General features: G+C 35.2%; 1 protein-coding gene across 1 annotated transcript in view; it reads left to right on the top strand.

Moving 5' to 3' along the window:
* LOC111157119 (glutathione S-transferase C-terminal domain containing) overlaps positions 1 to 21,990 on the top strand; it is a 133,120-nt gene that overhangs the window by 21,773 nt on the left and 89,357 nt on the right. Inside the window, exon 5 of the mRNA XM_022518360.1 lies at positions 2,377 to 2,470. Within this exon, the coding sequence (XP_022374068.1) occupies positions 2,377 to 2,470 (94 nt within the window). The remainder of the gene's footprint in view (positions 1 to 2,376; positions 2,471 to 21,990) is intronic.

Genomic DNA, 21,990 nt, shown 5'->3' with positions numbered 1-21,990 from the left:
GGGAGCAGCCCATACGAAGACTACTAGGGTCCAGGAGACTTGGATTCTATTCCCAGCTTTGTAGCTAAGCAAACATTGTGACCTTCAGTATGTTGTTTAACCAAAGGGTCTTCATTTCTCAATTTATAAATTAGGAGAGTATAGTAGATATTTTGTACGATCCTTTTCTGATTTCAAATCTCATGATTATATAAAAAATGGGACATTACATTAACAATTTTTTTAAAAGGCTCAAATCTGAAAATAAGTTAAAATTTCTATTTTCATTTAATTCTAACTTGAAAGTACATATTAGATACAATAAATGTTTCTTTTTAGCAGGACATTATTTTTGCTACTTATTAGTGAATTATTGACATTTGTTTGGAAAATTAGTAAGTATTATATCAAAATAATAAATTATATGAAGGTAACAGTAACTATTAATTTTTGTGTAGTCATAGTATTTTGTGCCAATTACATAAGGACAAATGAAATTGGTGCCAAGTGGAAGTATCAAATAGTGAAGTATTAGGAGCATTCACATCTCACTTTTTTTCTCCCTTTTGTTTACTTTGGCATACACTTGCCCCTAAAATTTCCCTTATTCTCCAAAGGTTTTAGATTTATTTATTTAGTCCAAAAAATGTATGTTTAGTCATTATTTTGAATGTGGGATATCTGAAGAACAAATTGGACTACCTTCATGGGCCTTATATTCTGGTGGGGGAGGTAAATAAAAAACATGAATGTGTTAACACATTAGGTAATGATAAGTGCAACAAAAAGTAATATGGGGAAAGGGGTGGAGGTTATGTGCGTTGGCGGGAAGCTTATCTGACTAGGTGAAGACATTGAGCAAATGACCTAAATAAACTGAAGATTTGGAGGAAGTGTTCTAGGCAGAGGGTCCAGTGAGTGAATAAAACCTGAGCAAATCTATAGAGACAGAGGGTAGATTAGTAGTTACCTAGGGCAAGGAGCTGAGGGGGGGAAATAGAGAGTATATTTACTAATGGATATGGGACTTCTTTTTGAGATGATGAAAATATTTTCAAATTAGCGTTCATTGTGGCACAGCTGTGAATATAAAAACTTTTGAATTGTATGCTTTAAATGTAATGGTGTGTGAGTGATATATAGTATTTTTTTTTAAGATTTTATTTATTTATCTGACAGAGAGAGATCACAAGTAGGCAGAGAGGCAGGCAGAGAGAGAGGAGGAAGCAGGCTCCCTGCCGAGCAGAGAGCCCGATGCGGGGCTCGATCCCAGGACCCCGAGATCATGACCTGAGCCGAAGGCAGCGGCTTAACCCACTGAGCCACCCAGGCGCCCCGATATATAGTATTTTTGAAAAGACCCTAAGGTATGATTAAATTTGGTGAAATGAGGGAGAGCAAGTTTAGTATGGCTAGGCTAGAATGAGGGGGAATAGAATAGAATAGCAGTAGATGATGTCAGAGAGATGTGTATTTTTCTGGAAGCAAGTAAGTGCTCTAGACCTCTAGACATAAAGATATCTCTACCTCAACAAAAAACTTTATACTACTTCCTTTTCATAATTTTTAGAGTAATCTCATGAACTTATTGATTCAAATTAGTGATTGATTCTTGGAGATTTTTCTTTCAGATAGGATATTTCTAAAGATAAAAAACCTGAACTATGGATACCTATCTGTGGGCTATGTACCCAGAATGTGATTACAAGGGGTCTGGGAATCTGTATGTATGCCACACACTGTCTACAGTTACATAAATGCAGTATGTCTGCAGTTAAATAAATATACAACTTTTGACATAGGGAAGGAGCTTGAGATTTTTTTATATATTGAAAAGTGGTCCTCATTTCTTAAAATGTTGGGAACCATTTGGTTAGAACAGAGGAATCCATTTTTAGAGGCATTACAAGCCTCTCTAGTATGAATGATGTTTTGGGGTGTTATGTTGAAATGGGGCTTTTCATCCTATAAATGTAACTCCTAGACTGTAACTATTTCATATATGTAAAGACAGATCTTGATGGATATATGGAATCAGTTTTTTATTATCCCTGTGTGGAATTTTTTGATAAAATTTTTATCTTCAGGTTGACTTTTCTTTTTGACACCCGATTTATTTTGAAGAGTAGGTATATTTATTTCCATGTAGTTTTAGGCAATAATTTAAAAATAGCATTTTTTGTTACCTTGGTATAAAAAAAACAGGAAAGTAATTGTTCTATCTAAAAACACATTGTATTTCTTATGTAACTTAATATTTTGAGGAACATCTAATGATTGTTAATATTTATTTCCTTCTTGCCACTATATAAAAGAGAAATTTGGCCTTCTAAAACATAACAGGATTTTACTAATTCATTAATTTTAAAGAGTCTATTTCCTATTTCCTATTTCTAGGAAAAAGGCATTGAAGTGATGTTTTCCCCCCACCCTTGCCCTACTTGGACCCTTGATTGGAATAGTCTTCCTGCAGCAGTGAGCCCTAAGGAAGGTGAGTTTTTTGTTGTTGTGTGGTTTTTTGTTTTTGTTTTTTTTTTCCTTCCTTCAAGTTTTAATCTTAGTCCCAATACCCTCTTCAGATCCATCTTCCAATTCTCTAATTCTCTCTTTCGCTTTATCTAATATTCTGATTGTACTATCCACTGAGTTTTCTTTCCCCCCCTAATTATTTCTCTCTCTCTTTTTTTAAGTTTTTGTTTTAATTCCAGCTGGTTAACATATAGTACTATGTTAGTTTCAGGTGTACATTTTAGTGATTCAACAATTCCATACATCACCCTGTGCTCATCACTACAAGTGTACTCCTTAATCCCCATCACCTATTTAACCCGTCCCCCAACTCTCCTTCCCTCTGGTAACCAACAGTTCTCGATACTTAAGAATGTTTTTCTTGATTTGTCTCTCTCTCTTTCTCTTATTTTTCCCTTTTGCATGTTTGTTTCTTTAATTTCCTGTGAGGTTTTCCTTACATTTTTATTATAAAAAGTTCACATATACACATTGCTCAGATTCAACATTTCTCACATTTTCCTACAATTGTGTAATCTATTCCTTTTTATTTCTTTCAAAGTATTTTGAAGGAAATTCCAGACAACATGCCATACTCTAGTATGTACATCTAAGAAATACGGCCATTCTAAATAATTGCCATGTCATTATCACACCTAATAAAAATTAACAAAAATTCCTTGATCCTTTAATAAGCAGTACATAATCGTTTTCCCCTGTTTAAAGTATTGATTGAAAAAGGTATTTTTATAATTAGGTTTTTAGTTAAATAATTGTGTTTTTTATTGCTAGAAATTTTATTTGGGTTGTTTGTTTTAATAATGACTTTTTCCTTGCTCATGTTATAATTTCCTCTTTTCGTAATTTTTTAAGCATAGTTATTTTATATTCTGTATCTGTTATATAATAGCTGATGTCCACAGAGATCTAATTTTGCTCTTTGTTTTTTCTGTTGACTTCATTCTTGGTGTCTTATTTAGTAATTATATATTTTGAATTCATTTAAGGGCTAATTAAATCTGTGGGAATCTTGTGGGGCATGAGTTAGGAATAAGTTTCTTTAGTAAGGATTTATATTTGCTTATGCTAGGCATCTCAAGGTACTAGAATTTAAGACCTGTTAGCATTATATTTTCAGCTTGAGATTCCTTTAACCTTTTCATCTGGAGCTGAGGTTTAAACAGAAAAGTTATATCATCTCCCTTTGCTATTGAGTATGACTTTTTTTTTTAATGCATCTTTTCATGGGGAATATAGCTTTTCAAGGTTTCTACTTTCATGTAGTGATAATAGTTCCAGCACTCCACAATGATAGGGATCCAGGACTAGCCTCTCTTCTTTGTCTTGCCATTAAAGCTCAGATCCCTATTAGCAAAATACCCTCCTGGCAGCTGGTGTCAGTTCAAGATTATTACACGACTTTTTAGTTCTTTTCCCCTTTGTTAAGCCCATATGGATTTTCCTTACTCTTGGAAATCCATTTAGGTAGGCAAAAGATGACTGTTCAGTTTTATATAGCATTTTAAGTGTTTTTAGGTGGAGAGCATTTTTATTACTCAATGTTCCACTTCTTTAATTATTTGCTTATTCTTTGGTTTTATACCATGCCAAATTAAACTTTTGATTTCCAAATGCTCTTTGAAATTGTTTGCCTGCCTTTTTGATGTTCTTCTCCTCTGTGATGCTTCCTAAGTATTGTCTCTGTCTCACTCATCAATTTAGTCTGTCAATCAAGCAAATAATTTAGGATTTTTCCAGAATGGAGTAAGATTTTTATCAGACAATTAAGAACTCTGCCTCAAAGATGTTTTATAACAATTAAATTCATTTTTTGGTCTTTGTTAAATATATGAAACATAGTCACTAATGAATTTGTTAATGTTTTAATTTTAAATATTTTCTGACATTTTGAAAATTTTAAATGTTTGTTTTTATTGTCCTTGCAAGACTCTGGTTATGGTAGATTTTAGACAGGTTAAAACTATAGTAAATGAAAATCAGATTTTCATTAATATTTATATTTACTAGAAATGAATACAGAGATTTGTAAGAGCCACATGTTTTGCTTTACTCATTATTAATTTACTATGAAGCCAAAATAATATTTTCAGTTATTAATTGAGTAATCAATTACATCTGCTACCAACTCAGAGATCTAACATTAAGCATTCATGACTGGTCGTTTTACTGGTTAGAACTGCATATCTAACAGAGTTCATGGAATATATTATTCATTATATCCCTTTAATTGGATCACCTAGTTTTCATAAATATTATGACAAACAAGGAGCTATAACAGCAGAGCTACATGATTTATTTACGTTTCATTCTCGGTTCTTAAAAAAAGGTTTATATATAGTCTGTGTTAAACTAAGGCAGAATTTTTGCTTGTAGATGTTGTTTTCAGTTCTGGCAATTTCAATATTGCCCGGTAAAAGGATAGCTATGAGATGCAATTATTATACATACAGGTGTGGAGGTCACTGTGAAAGTGTTCTCATGATTTGTGTTCTGGTAATTTTAGAAGAGAGAGAATTGTAATACGATTTTATTAGTACTAGGTTCATTTGGATGTCACAAAGGCTGACTCCTTATGTGGAATCCATTGAGTTACATCAAGATTATGGTACATATAATACAAATCATTCTCTTTACTAACAAAGGCTATATTGATCCGCATGATGGACGCTTATTTCTTAAGCTTGTCTAATCTCCCAACCTCTGTTATTACCCATTTCTCTCCCCACATCCTACATACTACTCCCTGAACTTTTCAGGTTCCTTCATGTGACCTGTATCTATTATTTCTATTCCTCACTTTTATTTTCCTCCAGCCTTAAATGTTATTCGTTCTACTTCCCATCCTGTTGAATTTATACTCATCTTCTAAGGATCAGCTCAATTTGAATTGAATTTGAATTGAGGGGCAACTGCCTTTGGCTCAGGTCATGATCCTAGAGTCCCAGGATTGAGTCCTGCATTGGACTCCCTGCCTCAGCAGGGATTCTGGTTCTCCCTCTGCCCCTCTTCCCTCCCATGCTCTCTCTCTTTTTCTCTCATTCTCTCTCTCTCAAATAAATAAATAAAACCTTTAAAAAGAATTCATTCAAAATGAGACTATAGATCCTTTTAGTTAACTTCTCAAATTTCTAGTTAAACCAGGCAACTTTGAATTCTTTTGTCTCATATAGATTTAACTAACATAATCATTATTACTATTGTCATTACTACTACTACTACTACTACTACTACTACTACTACTACTACTACTGTTATTCTAGTTTATGGACTGTTTGGGAATAAGTTGCAAACATTATGCCTCTTTACGCTACTTTACCTCCAAGAACTAAACTGTCTGCTTTATGGACAAAGACATTTCCTTAGTCCTTTTCTCACAGCCGTAGTACAATTATCAAAACAGGCTATGTAATTCAGTACATACTATTATCTAATCCACAGTCCAGTTGATTGTAGTTCATTTAATTGTCATGTCACTTTAGTCTCCTTTCATGTAAATTGATTTCTTAGCCTTTGTCTTTCAAGATGGACTGTTTGGAAGATTTCAGGCCAGTTTTTTGTAGAACTGTTAGGGTCTGTGATCAAAGGAGTAAGACTGATACAAAGCGAAGGTCAAGCAAAACTTTATTTCGCGCCAAGCATCGAGGATCAAACTGACTGGTCGGGGCTGCCTCTTACAGAGAGAGCGACCCCTCCCAGCCTCACAGACTAACTTTTATAGAGCAAAGGCCATGTGGTTGAGCCTGGCCACACACAGGTGGCCAATGAGATTGTAACACACAGAGAAAGTTGCATAGTTATGCTAGGTCACACACGGGTGGCCAATCGAATTATAATTCACCCTATAGTAGCTATTTGAACTAGCCTATCACCTTGGTCAGAATTGGCGCCCAAAAGGCGGGGCCCACATTCTTTAGGGAGATAGAAATTGGATGTCTCCACCTGGCCTGACTCATCCTTGCATTTGGGCTCTGTTATCTCCACCTGACCTGACCTGTCCTTGTATTTGGGCTCTGTTATCAGGGACTGGCCAACCATACTTTACTGGTTTCCCAGACTTGCTTCTAAGTAAGTTCCTCTGGGGGTGGGGGGGCAGGGTCAGTTTAAGTTTTACTGCATAAACAACAAAATCACTGTTTAATCGAGATGGAATCGCTCTGGCTAAATAGGCCCTGACAAGAACATTTCTCAGTTTCTATTTGTCTAGTTTCCTCATGCTTAGATTCAAGTTATGCATTTTGGCAGAAACACCACCAAGGTGAAGTTGTTGCCTTCTCAGTGAGTCATAAGAGATGGCACCTTCCACCAGTTTGGGCCCAGTGATGTTAACTTTAATCATTTGGTTAAGGTGGTATCTGCCAAGTGTTTGTACTGTAATGTTAGTGTTTTGCTCTACTGAATTAATAAGTATTTTGTGGGGAGATATTTGAGACTACATAATGTCTTGTTTTCAAAATGTCACTAACTAGTTTACATTCATTTGATACTTCTTGCCTGTGTTAGTTATAGAATGGGGATTTTTCAGCTCTATCATTCTTCTATATGTATTAGTTGCCACGCTACTGTAGGAATGTTTTTCCCATCTATCATCTATGTATCAGTATTGATTCAGGAATTATTTTATTAAGTAAGTTATAATCCATCACTGTTGTTATTTATTTCAGTACTCAGGTTGTCCCAGGTTGTGAGTCTCTTCAAGCTGGCTCCTGATCCTTTGGAACTAGCCTTATCTTTCTGTGTATAGATCTATGAGGAAATAGATGTACATACACACACACATGTACATAATCACATCGCTGCCTACTGTTCTGTTTGTATATCTGTGTTATCTATCTGTATTAAAAAGTGGTGAGATGTGTGCCAGGGTGTTCAGTCAGTTAAGCATTTCTCTTCATCTCAGATCATGATCCCAGGGCCCTGGGATCAAGCCCTGCATTGGACTGTCTGCTCAGGAGGGTCTGCTTCTCCCTCCCCCTCTATGCTCTCTCTCTCAAATAAATAAATACAATCTTTAAAAAATAAATAAAAAACAATGTTCTTTAAAAAAATTATTGAGATTATACTGATATCTCTAATTCCAATCCAAATCTGTAAAATTCTTCTTAGTTTTTCCAAATTCAATGTCTATATCAACCTTTCTCAGCAGTAAAAATGATAGCTCCCGATATCTATTTTTTTGCTAATTTGGTCTGTCCAACCATAACTAAACAGTTATTGGAGAATTGTTATATCCATATCTCTGTGAAGAATATACTTACTAAGTTGAATTCCAGATTGTTTATTTTCATTTTTGAATGTATATAGTCAAAGTTCTTATACAGATAGTTGTGATTAAATGGTTCTGTAGAAGATGAATTATACAAAAGTAAAGAATGAAAGGTTTAAGTTAGTATTAATCATATGCCCTGATAGAAAATCTTCAACCAACAGTCTAGTCTCCTACCGCATTATATATATTATATAATATACATGATACACACATAGACACACACACACATATTAACAAAAGAAAGGAAAGAAAGGTTTAGGTTAGTATTAATCATGTCCCCTGATAGAAATCTTCAAACAACAGTCTCCTACTGTATTATATATATAAAAAATATACTATTTTATATATTATATTTATATATATTATACTATTAATTATTACTTTTGACCTCAAATAACTGTGTGATTTTCTACTTTAATGAACTAGGATAGATACTTGTGGGTCTGACGAGTCCTTTTGTTAAGTCCAGGGACACTTCTGTTCTTGCTTTCTGACTTTTTGCCCTCTGAGCATGAAAGAGAGAATGATATAAGATTTAGAATAGGGCTGCCATAAGTCACTCCATGTAATATTTCCCTGTAGCCATCTTTATTCTCTGGTAGTTTTTAGGTGAGGTTCCTATATTAGGAATTGCTCATAGCCTAGAGTAACCATATCAATCATAAGAGGGGAGGAGCCTCAGAAGTATGACCTTATAAAGATAAGGCAACAAGAAGATAGTTGTTTCTGTTACAGTCTGTTTCATTCTTATATTCAAAATTACACTGTCTTAGAAATATGGACCAATTAGATATACCCAAGACCTTGGTTTTGCTGTTGAGCTGCATGAGAGCAACATCCCCAAGGGAGACTAATGTGGAGGTAGTGCATAAAAACCTTCAACATTACCACTCATTCACCTTCCTATCCCCCACCACTCAGTTTAGAGTATATACTTAGTTTGAGATAAAAGAAAAAAACTAATGGCAAAGTTTTACTAGAAGGATATCGTAAGATCTCATCTTTCTAGAGGGCTTTAAACCCTGTAGATTTTATTTGCTTGGGATAGACATTTATGAATTATAAACTGGTATATTCCAGCTCCTTTTATATAAATCATTGATTAATTTATGGTTCTAAGAGAATATATAATTTTTCAATCCTAGTGGATCTGTCTTATTACCAAGATAGTTCTATTAACATTCATATATATAATATATATTATGAGTATATTTAAATATTTTATATATTTATATATTTTATATTATATACATATTTATTATGCAATTATATTTATATATAGCATATAAACATAGTATATATAGCATAAATGTATTATATATAGCATATATAGTGCATAGTATATATAGTATTATATAGTAATATATTTATATGTTTAATATATATTTATGTACTTATATATGTAATATATGCATAATAATACACAACATAATTTAATAATACATAATAAACCCGATGATAATATTTTATAATTACATAATGTAAATATAAGTGTATATATATAAATATAGAGGACTATGATTTTAAATTTTATGATGCTATCCAATTTTATATAAATATCCAGTTTTCCCCCCACTTAATTTCTGTAAAATATTTGGGGTTGAAAATGAATGAATTGATCCTTGACATTAAGAAAAAAATATAAAATGAGATAGTGATATGTGATATAACTAGTAAAAATTGGCCTCAATGCAGTCTGTGCTATCATCACCCGCCTTTTGTTGTATGCTTCTATAGGCCAACAGGATCACCTTTCCTTTATTCTTCCAGTGGAAGTGATTTGGGTAAGCTAGGGAAGTCAGGGTCTTTGGAGAGGGTTGGAGCCAAGGTAGAGAAAGGAAGGACTAAACAACCTTTGCCCCATCAGTGATTCTTAACTACATTCTTAAGAACCCCAGGGGACATGGTAAATAGCATTATTTATTGCTGTTTTCGCCAGATGGCCAGGGAAGCACAAAGTTTATCATAACGAAGCATTGTCTCACACACGGCATAAGTAATGCCCTCCTTCGGGGAATTTAAACGTAAAAGCTTGTTTTGGGGCCTCTGGGCAAGGTATATAAAGAAACTTCATTGTCCTTAAGCCATTGCTTTTCAAACTAGGACATCCATCAACATCATTTGGAAAGCTTATTAAAACAAGTTCCTGGGCCCTAACCCACAGTTTCTCATTCAGACCTCAGATGGGGCTTTAGAATTTGCCTTTCTAAGACGCCTCCTACTAATGCTGCTTCTGTTGCCTTGGGGATCACACTGTGAAGTAATTACCATAGGGAACTGATTTAGTACATGCATTGGCTGCTTTGATTTCAGTGTTTGCCACCAAAATAAGATGAATGACAAGGTTAAGCTTTCTAAAATTTTTCTTCACAAATTAAAAAATTATGATACTGCTTTTTGCATGTATTACGTTCAAATATAAGAGCTTGTGCAGACCTCGGAACAATTTGGTAACTATGAAACCTTCTACTTTAAGTCAAGTATACTAAATCATAGTAGCAAATCTAAGTGAAAGTAGAAGTATCTTATAAGGTACACAGAAATAACTGTCTTAAGAAATTTTTTTCTGAAATATTAATCTTAGATTTTCCTGTTTTCCACTTCACCATACTAGATAAGACATAATTGGCATATTTTTTTCTGACGTTAAAAAAAAAAATTACTCTCCAGGAAGACAATATAAGAATATATTTCTCTGAACATTTTTTGTTTATATTGAACAGTTTTAGATTATAAGTCTATCACATTTTGAACTTCTTGGCATTTTTTTTTAAAGATTTTATTTATTTATTTGACAGACAGAGATTACAAGTAGGCAGAGAGGCAGTCAGAGAGAGAAGGAAGCAGGCTCCCTGCTGAGCAGAGAGCCCGATGTGGGGCTCGATCCCAGGACCCTGGGATCATGACCTGAGCTGAAGGCAGAGGCTTTAACCCACTGAGCCACCCAGGTGCCCCACTTTTTGGCATTTAAAGTACTAAAAGCACACCAAAAGAATGAGATCAAAGGTTTGAGTTTTTTTTCTTCTTCTGGGAAAAAAAGTTTTCCAACATAAATGTTTTTCATTTTCCTAAGTTATACTTAGCTGTGAAATCCAAAACCTGACCATATTTGACTCAGAACCATACAAATTTATAACTATTTTCTCTTCTTTCAAGGGTAAGGTTCTCAAAACGCATTTTGGTACTTTACCAAAAGTAATAATGGCTTTTATTTAAACTGCAATTTAATCTGAAACTAAAAACCTCTAAAAGATAGTATATATAAATATAAACAGAATTTATATTAAGTAGTTCAAAATATAACAAGATTGCAAAGAACAAGTTTGTAATTTGCTTAGTAGAACTTTTTTGAATGAGTACCAAACACTAATATACTGGTGTAGAGATTGAGATAGAGATATAAATCACATATGTATTATAAGTTACATTGTATGAATATGAATGGTATAGAGCAAACCATGTGTTGAATTCATCTCCTTTTCTTTTTTTTTTTTTTTAATATTTATTTATTATGGTGGGGGGGAGGCAGAGGGAGAGACTGAGCCAGACTCCTCACTGAGAATAGAGCTCCATGCAGTGCTTGATCTCACAACCCTGAGATCATGACCTCAGCGGAAACCAAGTTTGATGCTTAACCAACTGAGCCATACAGTTGCCCCCATTATAGAAGTTAGCTAGAGTAGGAGCAGAAGTAATTAGAGTGGGAGAGGTGGATAAGATAGGAGGCAAATTCTTCAAATTATTAATAGCATTAAACATTTCTTATATAAAAATGTTAATCTTTTATGGAATAGTAAATATACTTGGTAATCATGAGAGGTAGTACTGATGGTAGAAATATTTTTGTATAGGTCTTAATGAGTAAACATGAATTTTTTAAATGAAAAAAAAGGAACTGTACTATGTCATTATGGAGAGGAAGACAACATGAAATAGAGAACTAGGGGCACCTGAGTGGCTCAGTTGGTTAAGCATCCAACTCTTGATCTCAGTTCAGGTCTTAATCTCAGGGTCATGAGTTCAAGCTCCACAGTGGGCTCCATGCTGGCCATGGAGCCTACTTTAAAAAAAAAAAGGCAATAGAAAATTAGTAGAGAGTTGTCTTTATTTTTCAATGTTACTTTCTTCATGTGAGATTTAAAACGGCTTAAAGTTTCTTCATGGAAATGTTAAAAGTTAAAAAAACCACATATAATACACAATTTTATTTTAATTATATAGTAATAATACATTGAGTTTTATTTATTTAAGCCTTTTTATTCAAGCCTTTAAAAAAATTAAACCTTTTAAAATTTCACATGAAGTAGCACTTAAAATAACTTAATCAAATTCTCCTCAAATTTATCTACAGATTTAACATAATTTTTATTGAAATCCCAACAAGATTCCTTTGTAGATGTAGACAAACTTATTCTAAATTTTATATGGAAAAGAGAATTTGAAAAATAGTAGAGAATACCACTCTACTTGATGTTAAGACTTTCTGTATGGCTATAGTAATTAGAGATATATGCATATAGATTAATAGAAAAAAAATGGAAAACTTACAAAAAGACATAAAAGCAACTCAATGGAGGGAGGATAGTCTTTCAATAAATGTTGCTAGATCAGTTGGACATCCATAGGCAAAGAAAAAGAATATCTAAATTGCACAACTGGTACAAAGTCAACTCAAAATGGATCATGGATTCAAATTTAAAATTTTAAACTATAAAACTTTCAAGGAAAATGTTAGAGACTTTTTTTTAGAGCTTTGGGACTGGGGATAGAAAAAGAGCTCTTACACATGACACCAACAGCATGATCCATTAAAAAATTTTCTGATAAATCGGACTTCATTAAAATTAAAAATATTTGCTCTGCCAGACTGTTAAAAGCATAATAAAACAAGCCAAAGACTAGAAGAAAATATTTTCAAATTACAAATATAAACAAATATGAGGGGCGCCTGGGTGGCTCAGTCGGTTCTGTGTCTACCTTCAGCTTGGGTCATGATCCCAGGGTCCTGGGATCGGGCCTGCATTGGGCTCTCCGCTCTGTGGGAGCCTTCTTCTCCCTCTCCCTGCTGCTCCCCCTGCTTGTACTCTCTCTCTGTCAAATAAATAAATAAAATCTTTAAAAAAACAAAAAACATATCTGACATAGAACTTGATCTGGAATACATAAAGAACTCTCAAAACTTGACAATAAAAAACAAAAAATTCTTTTTTTAGAAAATTAGAAAATAGGCAAAAGAGATGAACAGACATTTTATTAAGAGAATGTGCAGTTGGCACATAACGCACTTGAGCTATCATTATACACCTATCAGAATGGCTAAAATAAAAATAACAGCACCGTATGTTGAGGAGGGAGTAGAGAAACAATCGCCCAAGCATTGCTGGGAAGAATGTAAAATGGTACAACTCCTCTGGAAAATAGTTTGGCACTTTCTTACAAAACTGCACATACATTTACCACAAAACTCAGCAATTACACTGTTGGGCATCTATCCCAAAGAAATGAAAACTTGTATTCATACAAAACCTACCTATGACTATTCATAGCAACTTTATTCTTAATAGCCCCAAACTGGAAACAGCCCAAGTGTTCTTCAGTGTGTGGATGATTTTTAAACAAATTCCAATGAGTCCGTGCAATAGAATATTACTCAGCAATAGAAGGGAAGGGACTATCAGTATCTGTAACAACCTGGATGAATCTCAAGGACATTATGACTAATGAAAAAGCTGGTCTCCAAGGCTCTTATTTAATGTTCTCAACATGATAAACTTGGGGAGATGAAGAACAGATCAGTGGTTGGTAGGGAACAGGGATTGGCATGGCACAGTGCTGCTACCTCTAAAAGGAGTTCCCTTATGATAAGGTGGTTATATCAATGTATACATTGAATCAAATTTCATCAGACTGTACACACACGAATGCAAGTGAAAACCGAGCGAGGTCTGTAGTTAACAGTATTGTAATAGCAATAATTTTCTACTTTTGATATACTACGGTTATGTAAGATGTCACCTTTGGGGAAGCTGAGTGAAATGGTCACAGGGCTCTGCACTATTTTGCAACTTCCTGTGAGTCTATAATTTTAAAATAAAAAGTTAAAAATACAACTTAAGTAAAAATACTGGAAAAGGTCAAGAAGTAAAGAATAGTGAAATATTTCTCAGCTCATCTTTTTTAAAAATATCAGACAACCTCTGGAGATCATTTATAAATCAAATTATAGTTTGATAAAAGGCTCAAACTACAAAGACATCGGGATGTATTTCCTTTATAATGAATAGCAATGCGATGCTAATATACACAGCTAAACACTGACTTTTACTTTGACAGTCCATTTCACAGGTTGTTATTCTCAAGCTTCCAGGAAAACGGAGAAAGCCAAAAATGACATAGCATAATATGAATTTCTTTGTATCAATATTGCTTCAAAACAGTGATGAGTACGGTCTAGGAATAGCTCACATATTAATCCTGGCTGAGTTTGCACTAGGACTCCTGCCCTGCCAGCAGAAACTTCACGGTTCCTTGAGGCTGTCTTCTTGTCACACATGTTATAGTGATATGGATGTCACCTTCATGAGAAGTAGAGAAAGTTCTTTTACTGAAGGTTTAGTAGTGTCCACTCTCAATTATACATTTTCATTTCAAAGTACTGAAAAATGGGACTGAGTAGTTTGTTTTGACTGTCAAAATGGTTGAGTGAGTAAGTTTATTTTGACTTTAGATCAGTTCAGTCACGTGTGGAAACAACACAGTTGTATAACATTGTACTACCAACTAAATCATCTGGAACCACTTTGTATAAACAAGGTCTGAAAAAGAGTAGCAGGATTAAATTCAAGTTTTATGACTTTTACATCCTCAACAAAAATAAGTACAGGGCCAGTACCTACCATAGAGGTAGCGATCCTTTAGCTAGGGTAACAGTGATAAAAATATGTTCATAGCCTTGGTAACTTCAATCCACATAGTATCCAACTCACTGGGTTGGGTGTTTTTGGTTTTGTTTTTTTGTATTTGTTTTTGTTTTAATCTCTTTTTTTCTTTTTATGTTTTTAAGCCATGAAACCAGATTGTCTTCTTAGGAAAATACAATGCCTTTTTTCCCCCACAGTGTACTTAACTGTGACATGTGATTAAAGAAAAAAAAGTTAAAAAGTTTTTTTTTTTTCTCTTGGAATTAAATTTGCTGTAATTCTTCCCAGTATTATGTTATGCTTTGTTCTATTCTCTAGAGTTAGGCTCCAAGAACCCTATTTATAGATCATGTTTTTAAGTGCTTTGCAAGCAGACCCCATGATGACTGATTACCAAGAAAGGTTTTAATGGCCAGTTTATCCAGGGTCGACTACATAGAATCTTTTAAGAGTGTTGCTTTTTAAAATAAAATAAAATAAAAGTATTTGACATGAAGTGTCTGTGTGATGAAATAAATTTATCTGAATTTAACTTGATTAGGTCGTATATAGAATATAAAAATCACTTCAAAACTTTTTTGTCTGTATACAAATGAACAAATTGAGAATTTATTGAACAATCAAGATTTGTGTCCATTCCTGACTCCACTAAGTCATTTATAATAGCACTAGAAAAGTTCGAAAGTTATCGTGGCTTGTTTTAGGAATATTATAAATTCACTAATCAGAAAACTCAAATTATCTATTTGAGTGAATAGTTATGAATTAGTATATTTCAGATATTGAATTACTTTAAAAGGTTGAAATAGGATTTATGTGAAAAATGAAATACTTATTTCTGGAAACCAGTACCCAGCAAGGGTTCTAATCTCTTCAGTTTATGGTTGAAATGTAGATAGAGAAGAACCCCCATAATTCAGGAAGAGCTTTCTGGTTAATAGATCTGGAACACTGTCCTAGCCCTGCTGTGTTTACAACAGCAACTGACTTCTCTTAGGCTGGAGATATGTACCCACTTCAAGAGAAGACTTTTCCTAAGAATTTCCTTCAGCTTTTTAGAGTTTTTCCAATGATCACTGATAATGGATACTGTAATGACAGGCTTTGGTATTTTAGAACAAGGCAGATTTGGATGCAGTTTTGCAGAAATTTTGCATTAGTTATTAATGGGTGGATTTTCAATAAGTACTCATCTTAAGTGGGGCAAAACTGTATTGTTGGTATCATCTAGAAGCAATGAGGAATAGGGAAGAATCTTTGCCGTAAAACAAATACGACAAATATTTTGTTTCAGTGTTTTACATCATTTCTAATGAAAACAAATGAATAAGTAACACAAAATACTTGAAGAGTTATTTGCAGTCATATGTAAACTATATATTACTACTCTGAAAGCACTGACAACTTCTGTTTATAATTAATGCAAAATTAGCTCTGTATTAATACTACTATGTACATTTGCAGAAAGGTATTTCCACATAAAACTTCGCTCCTCGATTGCCTTTCGTCTTCACTTGAATATTTCACACTAAATAAGTTAGTTTTTAAGCTTAAAAATTCTTAATATTGCTTCTTTCAAGAATTATGTTTTAGGGGCACCTGGGTGGCTCAGTGGGTTAAGCCTCTGCCTTCAGCTCAGGTCATGATCTCAGGGTCCTGGGATCGAGCCCCATATCGGGCTCTCTGTACAGCAGGGAGCCTGCTTCCCCCTCTCTCTCTGCCTGCCTCTTTGCCTACTTGTGATCTCTCTCTTTCTCTGTGAAATAAATAAATAAAAATTTTAAAAAAAAGAATTATGTTTTAAAAAGTGTTTACAATCTCATATGAGAGAGGGAAGACTAATGTGGGTCCTTATTTTTCTGCTGATGGAAATAATTAGTATTCTTCCTTTCAGCTTTAATTGGCATTCTCTGTGCTAGCCCCAGACATTTATGATTAAAATCAGCTCGACAACATAATGAACTATTTTTTTCTGCACTTTGAACCAACTCCTCTCAGCATTCAAACTCATTCATTATTTTTATTTAATTAGGCCTAACACATTGGAGAGATACCTGAAGCAAGGCGATTTCCCTAATAGCTATGTGATCACAATAGCTCACAGGCTTTGCAATAATTTAATTATTCAAGATTGAATCATCAGAAGAATTTTAAAAAATTATCCTTAACTAAAGGACAAAAGTGTGGTTGTAAATAGAAAACTACCATTATTTAAATGGCGTCAGTATGTAGTATTAGTAATCAATAGTGTAATGTTCCTAGATGTGAATTTTATATACTTATTTGTGGCAAATTATTAAATTAGATTTTATATGGGAAACCAGTGACTGACTATGTTAGCAATTTGGCTGTATTCTATACATGTAAGTGCAAACTTTTATGCTTCCTAAAGCAAAAACTATGTAGGAGGGCACCTGGGTGGCTCAATAGGTTAAAGCCTTTGCCTTTGGCTCAGGTCATGATCTCAGGGTCCTGGGATCGAGCCCCACATCTGATCTCTGCTCAGCAGGGAGCCTGCTTCCCTTCCTCTCTCTCTGCCTGCCTCTCTGCCTGCTTGTGATATCTGTCTGTCAAATGAACAAATAAAATCTTTAAAAAAAAAAAAACTATGTAGGAATTTTTATATATGATTACATATCACTATTTTATAAAACTAGGGTAAAGTCACTTCCCAGGACAACTTCTCTCTCTCTCTCTCTCTCTTTTTTTTTTTTTTTTTTTAAGATTTGTTTATTTATTTGAGACAGAGAGAGCAGAGGGAAAGAGAAACTCAAGCAGACTCCTCACTGAGCGCAGAGACTGACAGGGCTGGGTCTTAGGACCTTGAGATCACGACCTGCTCTGAAACCAAGAATCAGATGCTTAACTGACGGCGCCATGCAGGCACCCCTGGACCACTCCTTATCTTAAAAACAAATTATTTTATATGATGATTTTACTCTGACTTGTCTACTGCAGTGAGAAAACTATTTCTGTGGCAATATGCGCATTTAGCAAACTAGACATGAGAAACTATTTGTGGGGTTTTTTGACGGGGAAAGATTAGATAGAGCCAAGTTGTCGTCTTCTTTTTTTAAACAATGTTATTGACTAAATACTTCCATTCCCTTGGGGACATATTCACACTTAATTTCTTTCAGCAAAACAGGGAAAGAAAAGAAAACCAAGCTGCCAAAGGCCGTATTAAAGAAAATGACTTAGAAAATTGTTTTCTAGAAATTGCTTTCATCTAATCTAGATGGTTTACTGTAAAACTGGGTAATTGTTGGATTAATCGGACTATGATCTAAACAGAAAGATGTTTTAAATTATTTTCTTTGTTTATAAAATAAGTGCTCTTGATTAGTTTAAAGTGACCTCAAAACTCATTAAAAGTAATGTTCAAATTTACACAGCTACTTTTCATTAGTTATTAGATTCTGGTTAACACCCTTGATCACGCCTTTTTTTTTTTTTTTTTGGCTGTTTTCTTTTTTCTTTTTTTAAGAGAGAATGAATGGGGGAGGAGCAGAAGGAGACAGAATTGTAAGGCTGGGCTTGGAGCCTGACATGAGCTTGATCTCATGACCCTGAGGTGGTGATCTGAGGCGACCGAAATCACGAGTCAGATGCTAAACCAAGTGAGCCACCCAGGTGCCCACCTTGATCATACTTTTTAAAAAGCTGTTGTATGAGTCAGATTCCCAATAGGCAAAGATGGCACATTCAAATTGGGATCATTTAGGGAGAATTTATATGTAGAGAGATGAATTACCGTGTTATATGTAGGGTGTCCTGGACCATAAAGAGAAAGTGCAGAAACCCTGGGTTAGAAGCCACAGAGCTGTTTCCACCTCTAGGCCTGGAGAGGAAGCAGAGGAGAAAAGTTCCCATACAGCAAGCTGCTTAGAGAGGGGCAATAACCTTCAGGCAAGAGACCGAAGCAGCCTCAGCCCAAGGGAAATATCCTGCTCTTTTTCTCCTTTATCATTACCATCCATCTGATCTGGATGGCTTCTACTGACCAAACCCATCCAGATGTCAAGAGGGCAAGGGAGTCTGTTGATGTAGCCCACTCAGGTCAACCTCCAGGGCAAAGATCTGGTTGAATTGGGAGGGGCAAACCTAAGGTATCTGGCAGAGTGATTACAAGATTCACTAGAGAGACACTAGAGATCATCTAGAATGAAAACATTTCAGCTTCAGGGAGGGATTAAGCAACATACATTGTGTGACACACAATCACAATCATGACACATTGTCAGTCAGCTAAGTCCACAACTCCAGCCCTACATCCACTTTGCTTTGTGATTATGCTGCATTCACCTCTTAGAGAATGTGTGAAGTTGTACTAGTTTGTATTGTATCATAGCAAAATTACTAAGATTTGAAATTTATTAACATTGGGGGGGCGTATGCCCATACTAGAAGAAGCGTTCTTTTTTTTTTTTTTTAGTTGTTATCATTTATTTTTACTTTATTTTTTTTATTTTTTATAAACATATATTTTTATCCCCAGGAGTACAGGTCTATGAATCGCCAGGTTAACACACTTCACAGCACTCACCATAGCACATACCCTCCCCAATGTCCATAACCCCACCCCCCAACCCTTCTCCCCCCATCAACCCTCAGTTTCTTTTGTGAGATTAAGAGTCACTTATGGGGGGCGCCTGGGTGACTCAGTGGATTGAGCCACTGCCTTTGGCTCAGGTCATGCTCTCAGGGTCCTGAGATCGAGCCCCGCATCGGGCTCTCTGCCCAGCAGGGAGCCTGCTTCCTCCTCTCTCTCTCTGCCTGCCTCTCTGCCAACTTGTGATCTATCTGTCAAATAAATAAATAAATAAAATCTTTAAAAAAAAAAAAAGAGTCACTTATGGTTTGTCTCCCTCCCAATCCCATCTCGTTTCATTTACTCTTCTCCTACTCCCTTAACCCCCCATGTTGCATCTCCTCTCCCTCATATCAGGGAGATCATATGATAGTTGTCTTTCTCCAATTGACTTATTTCGCTAAGCATGGTACCCTCTAGTTCCATCCACGTCGTTGCAAATGGCAAGATTTCATTTCTTTTGATGGCTGCATAGTATTCCATTGTGTATATATACCACTTCTTCTTTATCCATTCATCTGTTGATGGACATCTAGGTTCTTTCCATAGTTTGGCTATTGTAGACATTGCTGCTATAAACCTTCGGGTGCACGTGCCCCTTCGGATCACTACATTTCTATCTTTAGGGTAAATACCCAGTAGTGCAATTGCTGGGTCATAGGGTAGTTTTATTTTCAACATTTTGAGGAACCTCCATGCTGTTTTCCAGAGTGGTTGCACCAGCTTGCATTCCCACCAACTAGTGTAGGAGGGCTCCCCTTTCTCCGCATCCTCGCCAGCATCTGTCATTTCCTGATTTGTTAATTTTAGCCATTCTGACTGGTGTGAGGTGATACCTCATTGTGGTTTTGATTTGTATTTCCATGATGCCAAGTGATATGGAGCACTTTTTCATGTGTCTGTTGGCCATCTGGATGTCTTCTTTACAAAAATGTCTGTTCATGTCTTCTGCCCATTTCTTGATTGGATTATTTGTTCTTTGGGTGTTGAGTGAGCTAGGTTCTTTATAGATTTTGGACACTAGCCCTTTATCTGATATGTCGTTTGCAAATATCTTCTCCCATTCTGTCAGTTGTCTTTTGGTTTTTTTAACTGTTTCCTTTGCTGTGCAAAATCTTTTGATCTTGATGAAATCCCAATAGTTCATTTTTGCCCTTGCTTCCCTTGCCTTTGGCGATGTTCCTAGGAGGAAGTTGCTGCAGCTTAGGTCGAAGAGGTTGCTGCCTGTGTTCTTCTCAAGGATTTTGATGGATTCCTTTCTCACATTGAGGTCCTTCATCCATTTTGAGTCTATTTTCGTGTGTGGTGTAAGGAAATGGTCCAATTTCATTTTTCTGCATGTGGCTGTCCAATTTTTCCCAACACCATTTATTGAAGAGACTGTCTTTTTTCCATTGGACATTCTTTCCTGCTTCGTCGAAGATTAGTTGACCATAGAGTTGAGGGTCTATTTCTGGGCTCTCTATTCTGTTCCATTGATCTATGTGTCTGTTTTTGTGCCAGTACCATGCTGTCTTGATGATGACAGCTTTGCAATAGAGCTTGAAGTCCGGAATTGTGATGCCACCGACTTTGGCTTTCTTTTTCAATATTCCTTTGGCTATTTGAGTTTTTTTTCTGGTTCCATATAAATTTTAGGATTATTCCATTTCTTTGAAAAAAATGGATGGTACTTTGATAGGAATTGCATTAAATGTGTAGATTGGTTTAGGTAGCATAGACATTTTCACAATATTTATTCTTCCAATCCAGGAGCATGGAACATTTTTCCATTTCTTTGTGTCTTCCTCAATTTCTTTCATGAGTACTTTATAGTTTTCTGAGTATAGATTCTTAGCCTCTTTGGTTAAGTTTATTCCTAGGTATCTTATAGTATTGGGTGCAATTGTAAATGGGATTGACTCCTTAATTTCTCTTTCTTCTGTCTTGTTGTTGGTGTAGAGAAATGCAACTGATTTCTGTGCATTGATTTTAAATCCTGACACTTTACTGAATTCCTGTACAAGTTCAAGCAGTTTTGGAGTGGAGTCTTTTGGGTTTTCCACACATAGTATCATATCATCTGCGAAGAGTGATAGTTTGACTTCTTCTTTGCCAATTTGGATGCCTTTAATTTCCTTTTGTTGTCTGATTGCTGAGGCTAGGACTTCTAGTACTATGTTGAATAGCAGTGGTGATAACGGACATCCCTGCCGTGTTCCTGACCTTAGCGGAAAAACTTTCAGTTTTTCTCTATTGAGAACGATATTTGCAGTGGGTTTTTCATAGATGGCTTTGATAATATTGAGGTATGTGCCCTCTATCCCTACACTTTGAAGAGTTTTGATCAGGAAGGGATGCTGTACTTTGTCAAATGCTTTTTCAGCATCTATTGAGAGTATCATATGTTTCTTGTTCTTTCTTTTATTAATGTGTTGTATCACATTGATTAATTTGCGGATGTTGAACCAAACTTGCAGCCCTGGAATAAATCCCACTTGGTCGGGGTGAATAATCCTTTTAATGTACTGTTGAATCCTATTGGCTAGTATTTTGGTGAGAATTTTTGCATCTGTGTTCATCAAGGATATTGGTCTGTAGTTCTCTTTTTTGATGGGATCCTTGTCAGGTTTTGGGATCAAGATGATGCTGGTCTCATAAAATGAGTTTGGAAGTTTTCCTTCCATTTCTATTTTTTGGAACAGTTTCAGGAGAATAGGAATTAG

The sequence above is a fragment of the Enhydra lutris genome, unplaced genomic scaffold (genome assembly GCF_002288905.1).
Source record: "Enhydra lutris kenyoni isolate GAN:26980312 unplaced genomic scaffold, ASM228890v2 scaffoldscaffold3, whole genome shotgun sequence".
In the NCBI taxonomy this organism is placed as follows: Eukaryota; Metazoa; Chordata; class Mammalia; order Carnivora; family Mustelidae; genus Enhydra; species Enhydra lutris.
Note: the sequence above shows the minus strand (reverse complement) of the source record. Positions and strands in the feature narration are given on the sequence as shown.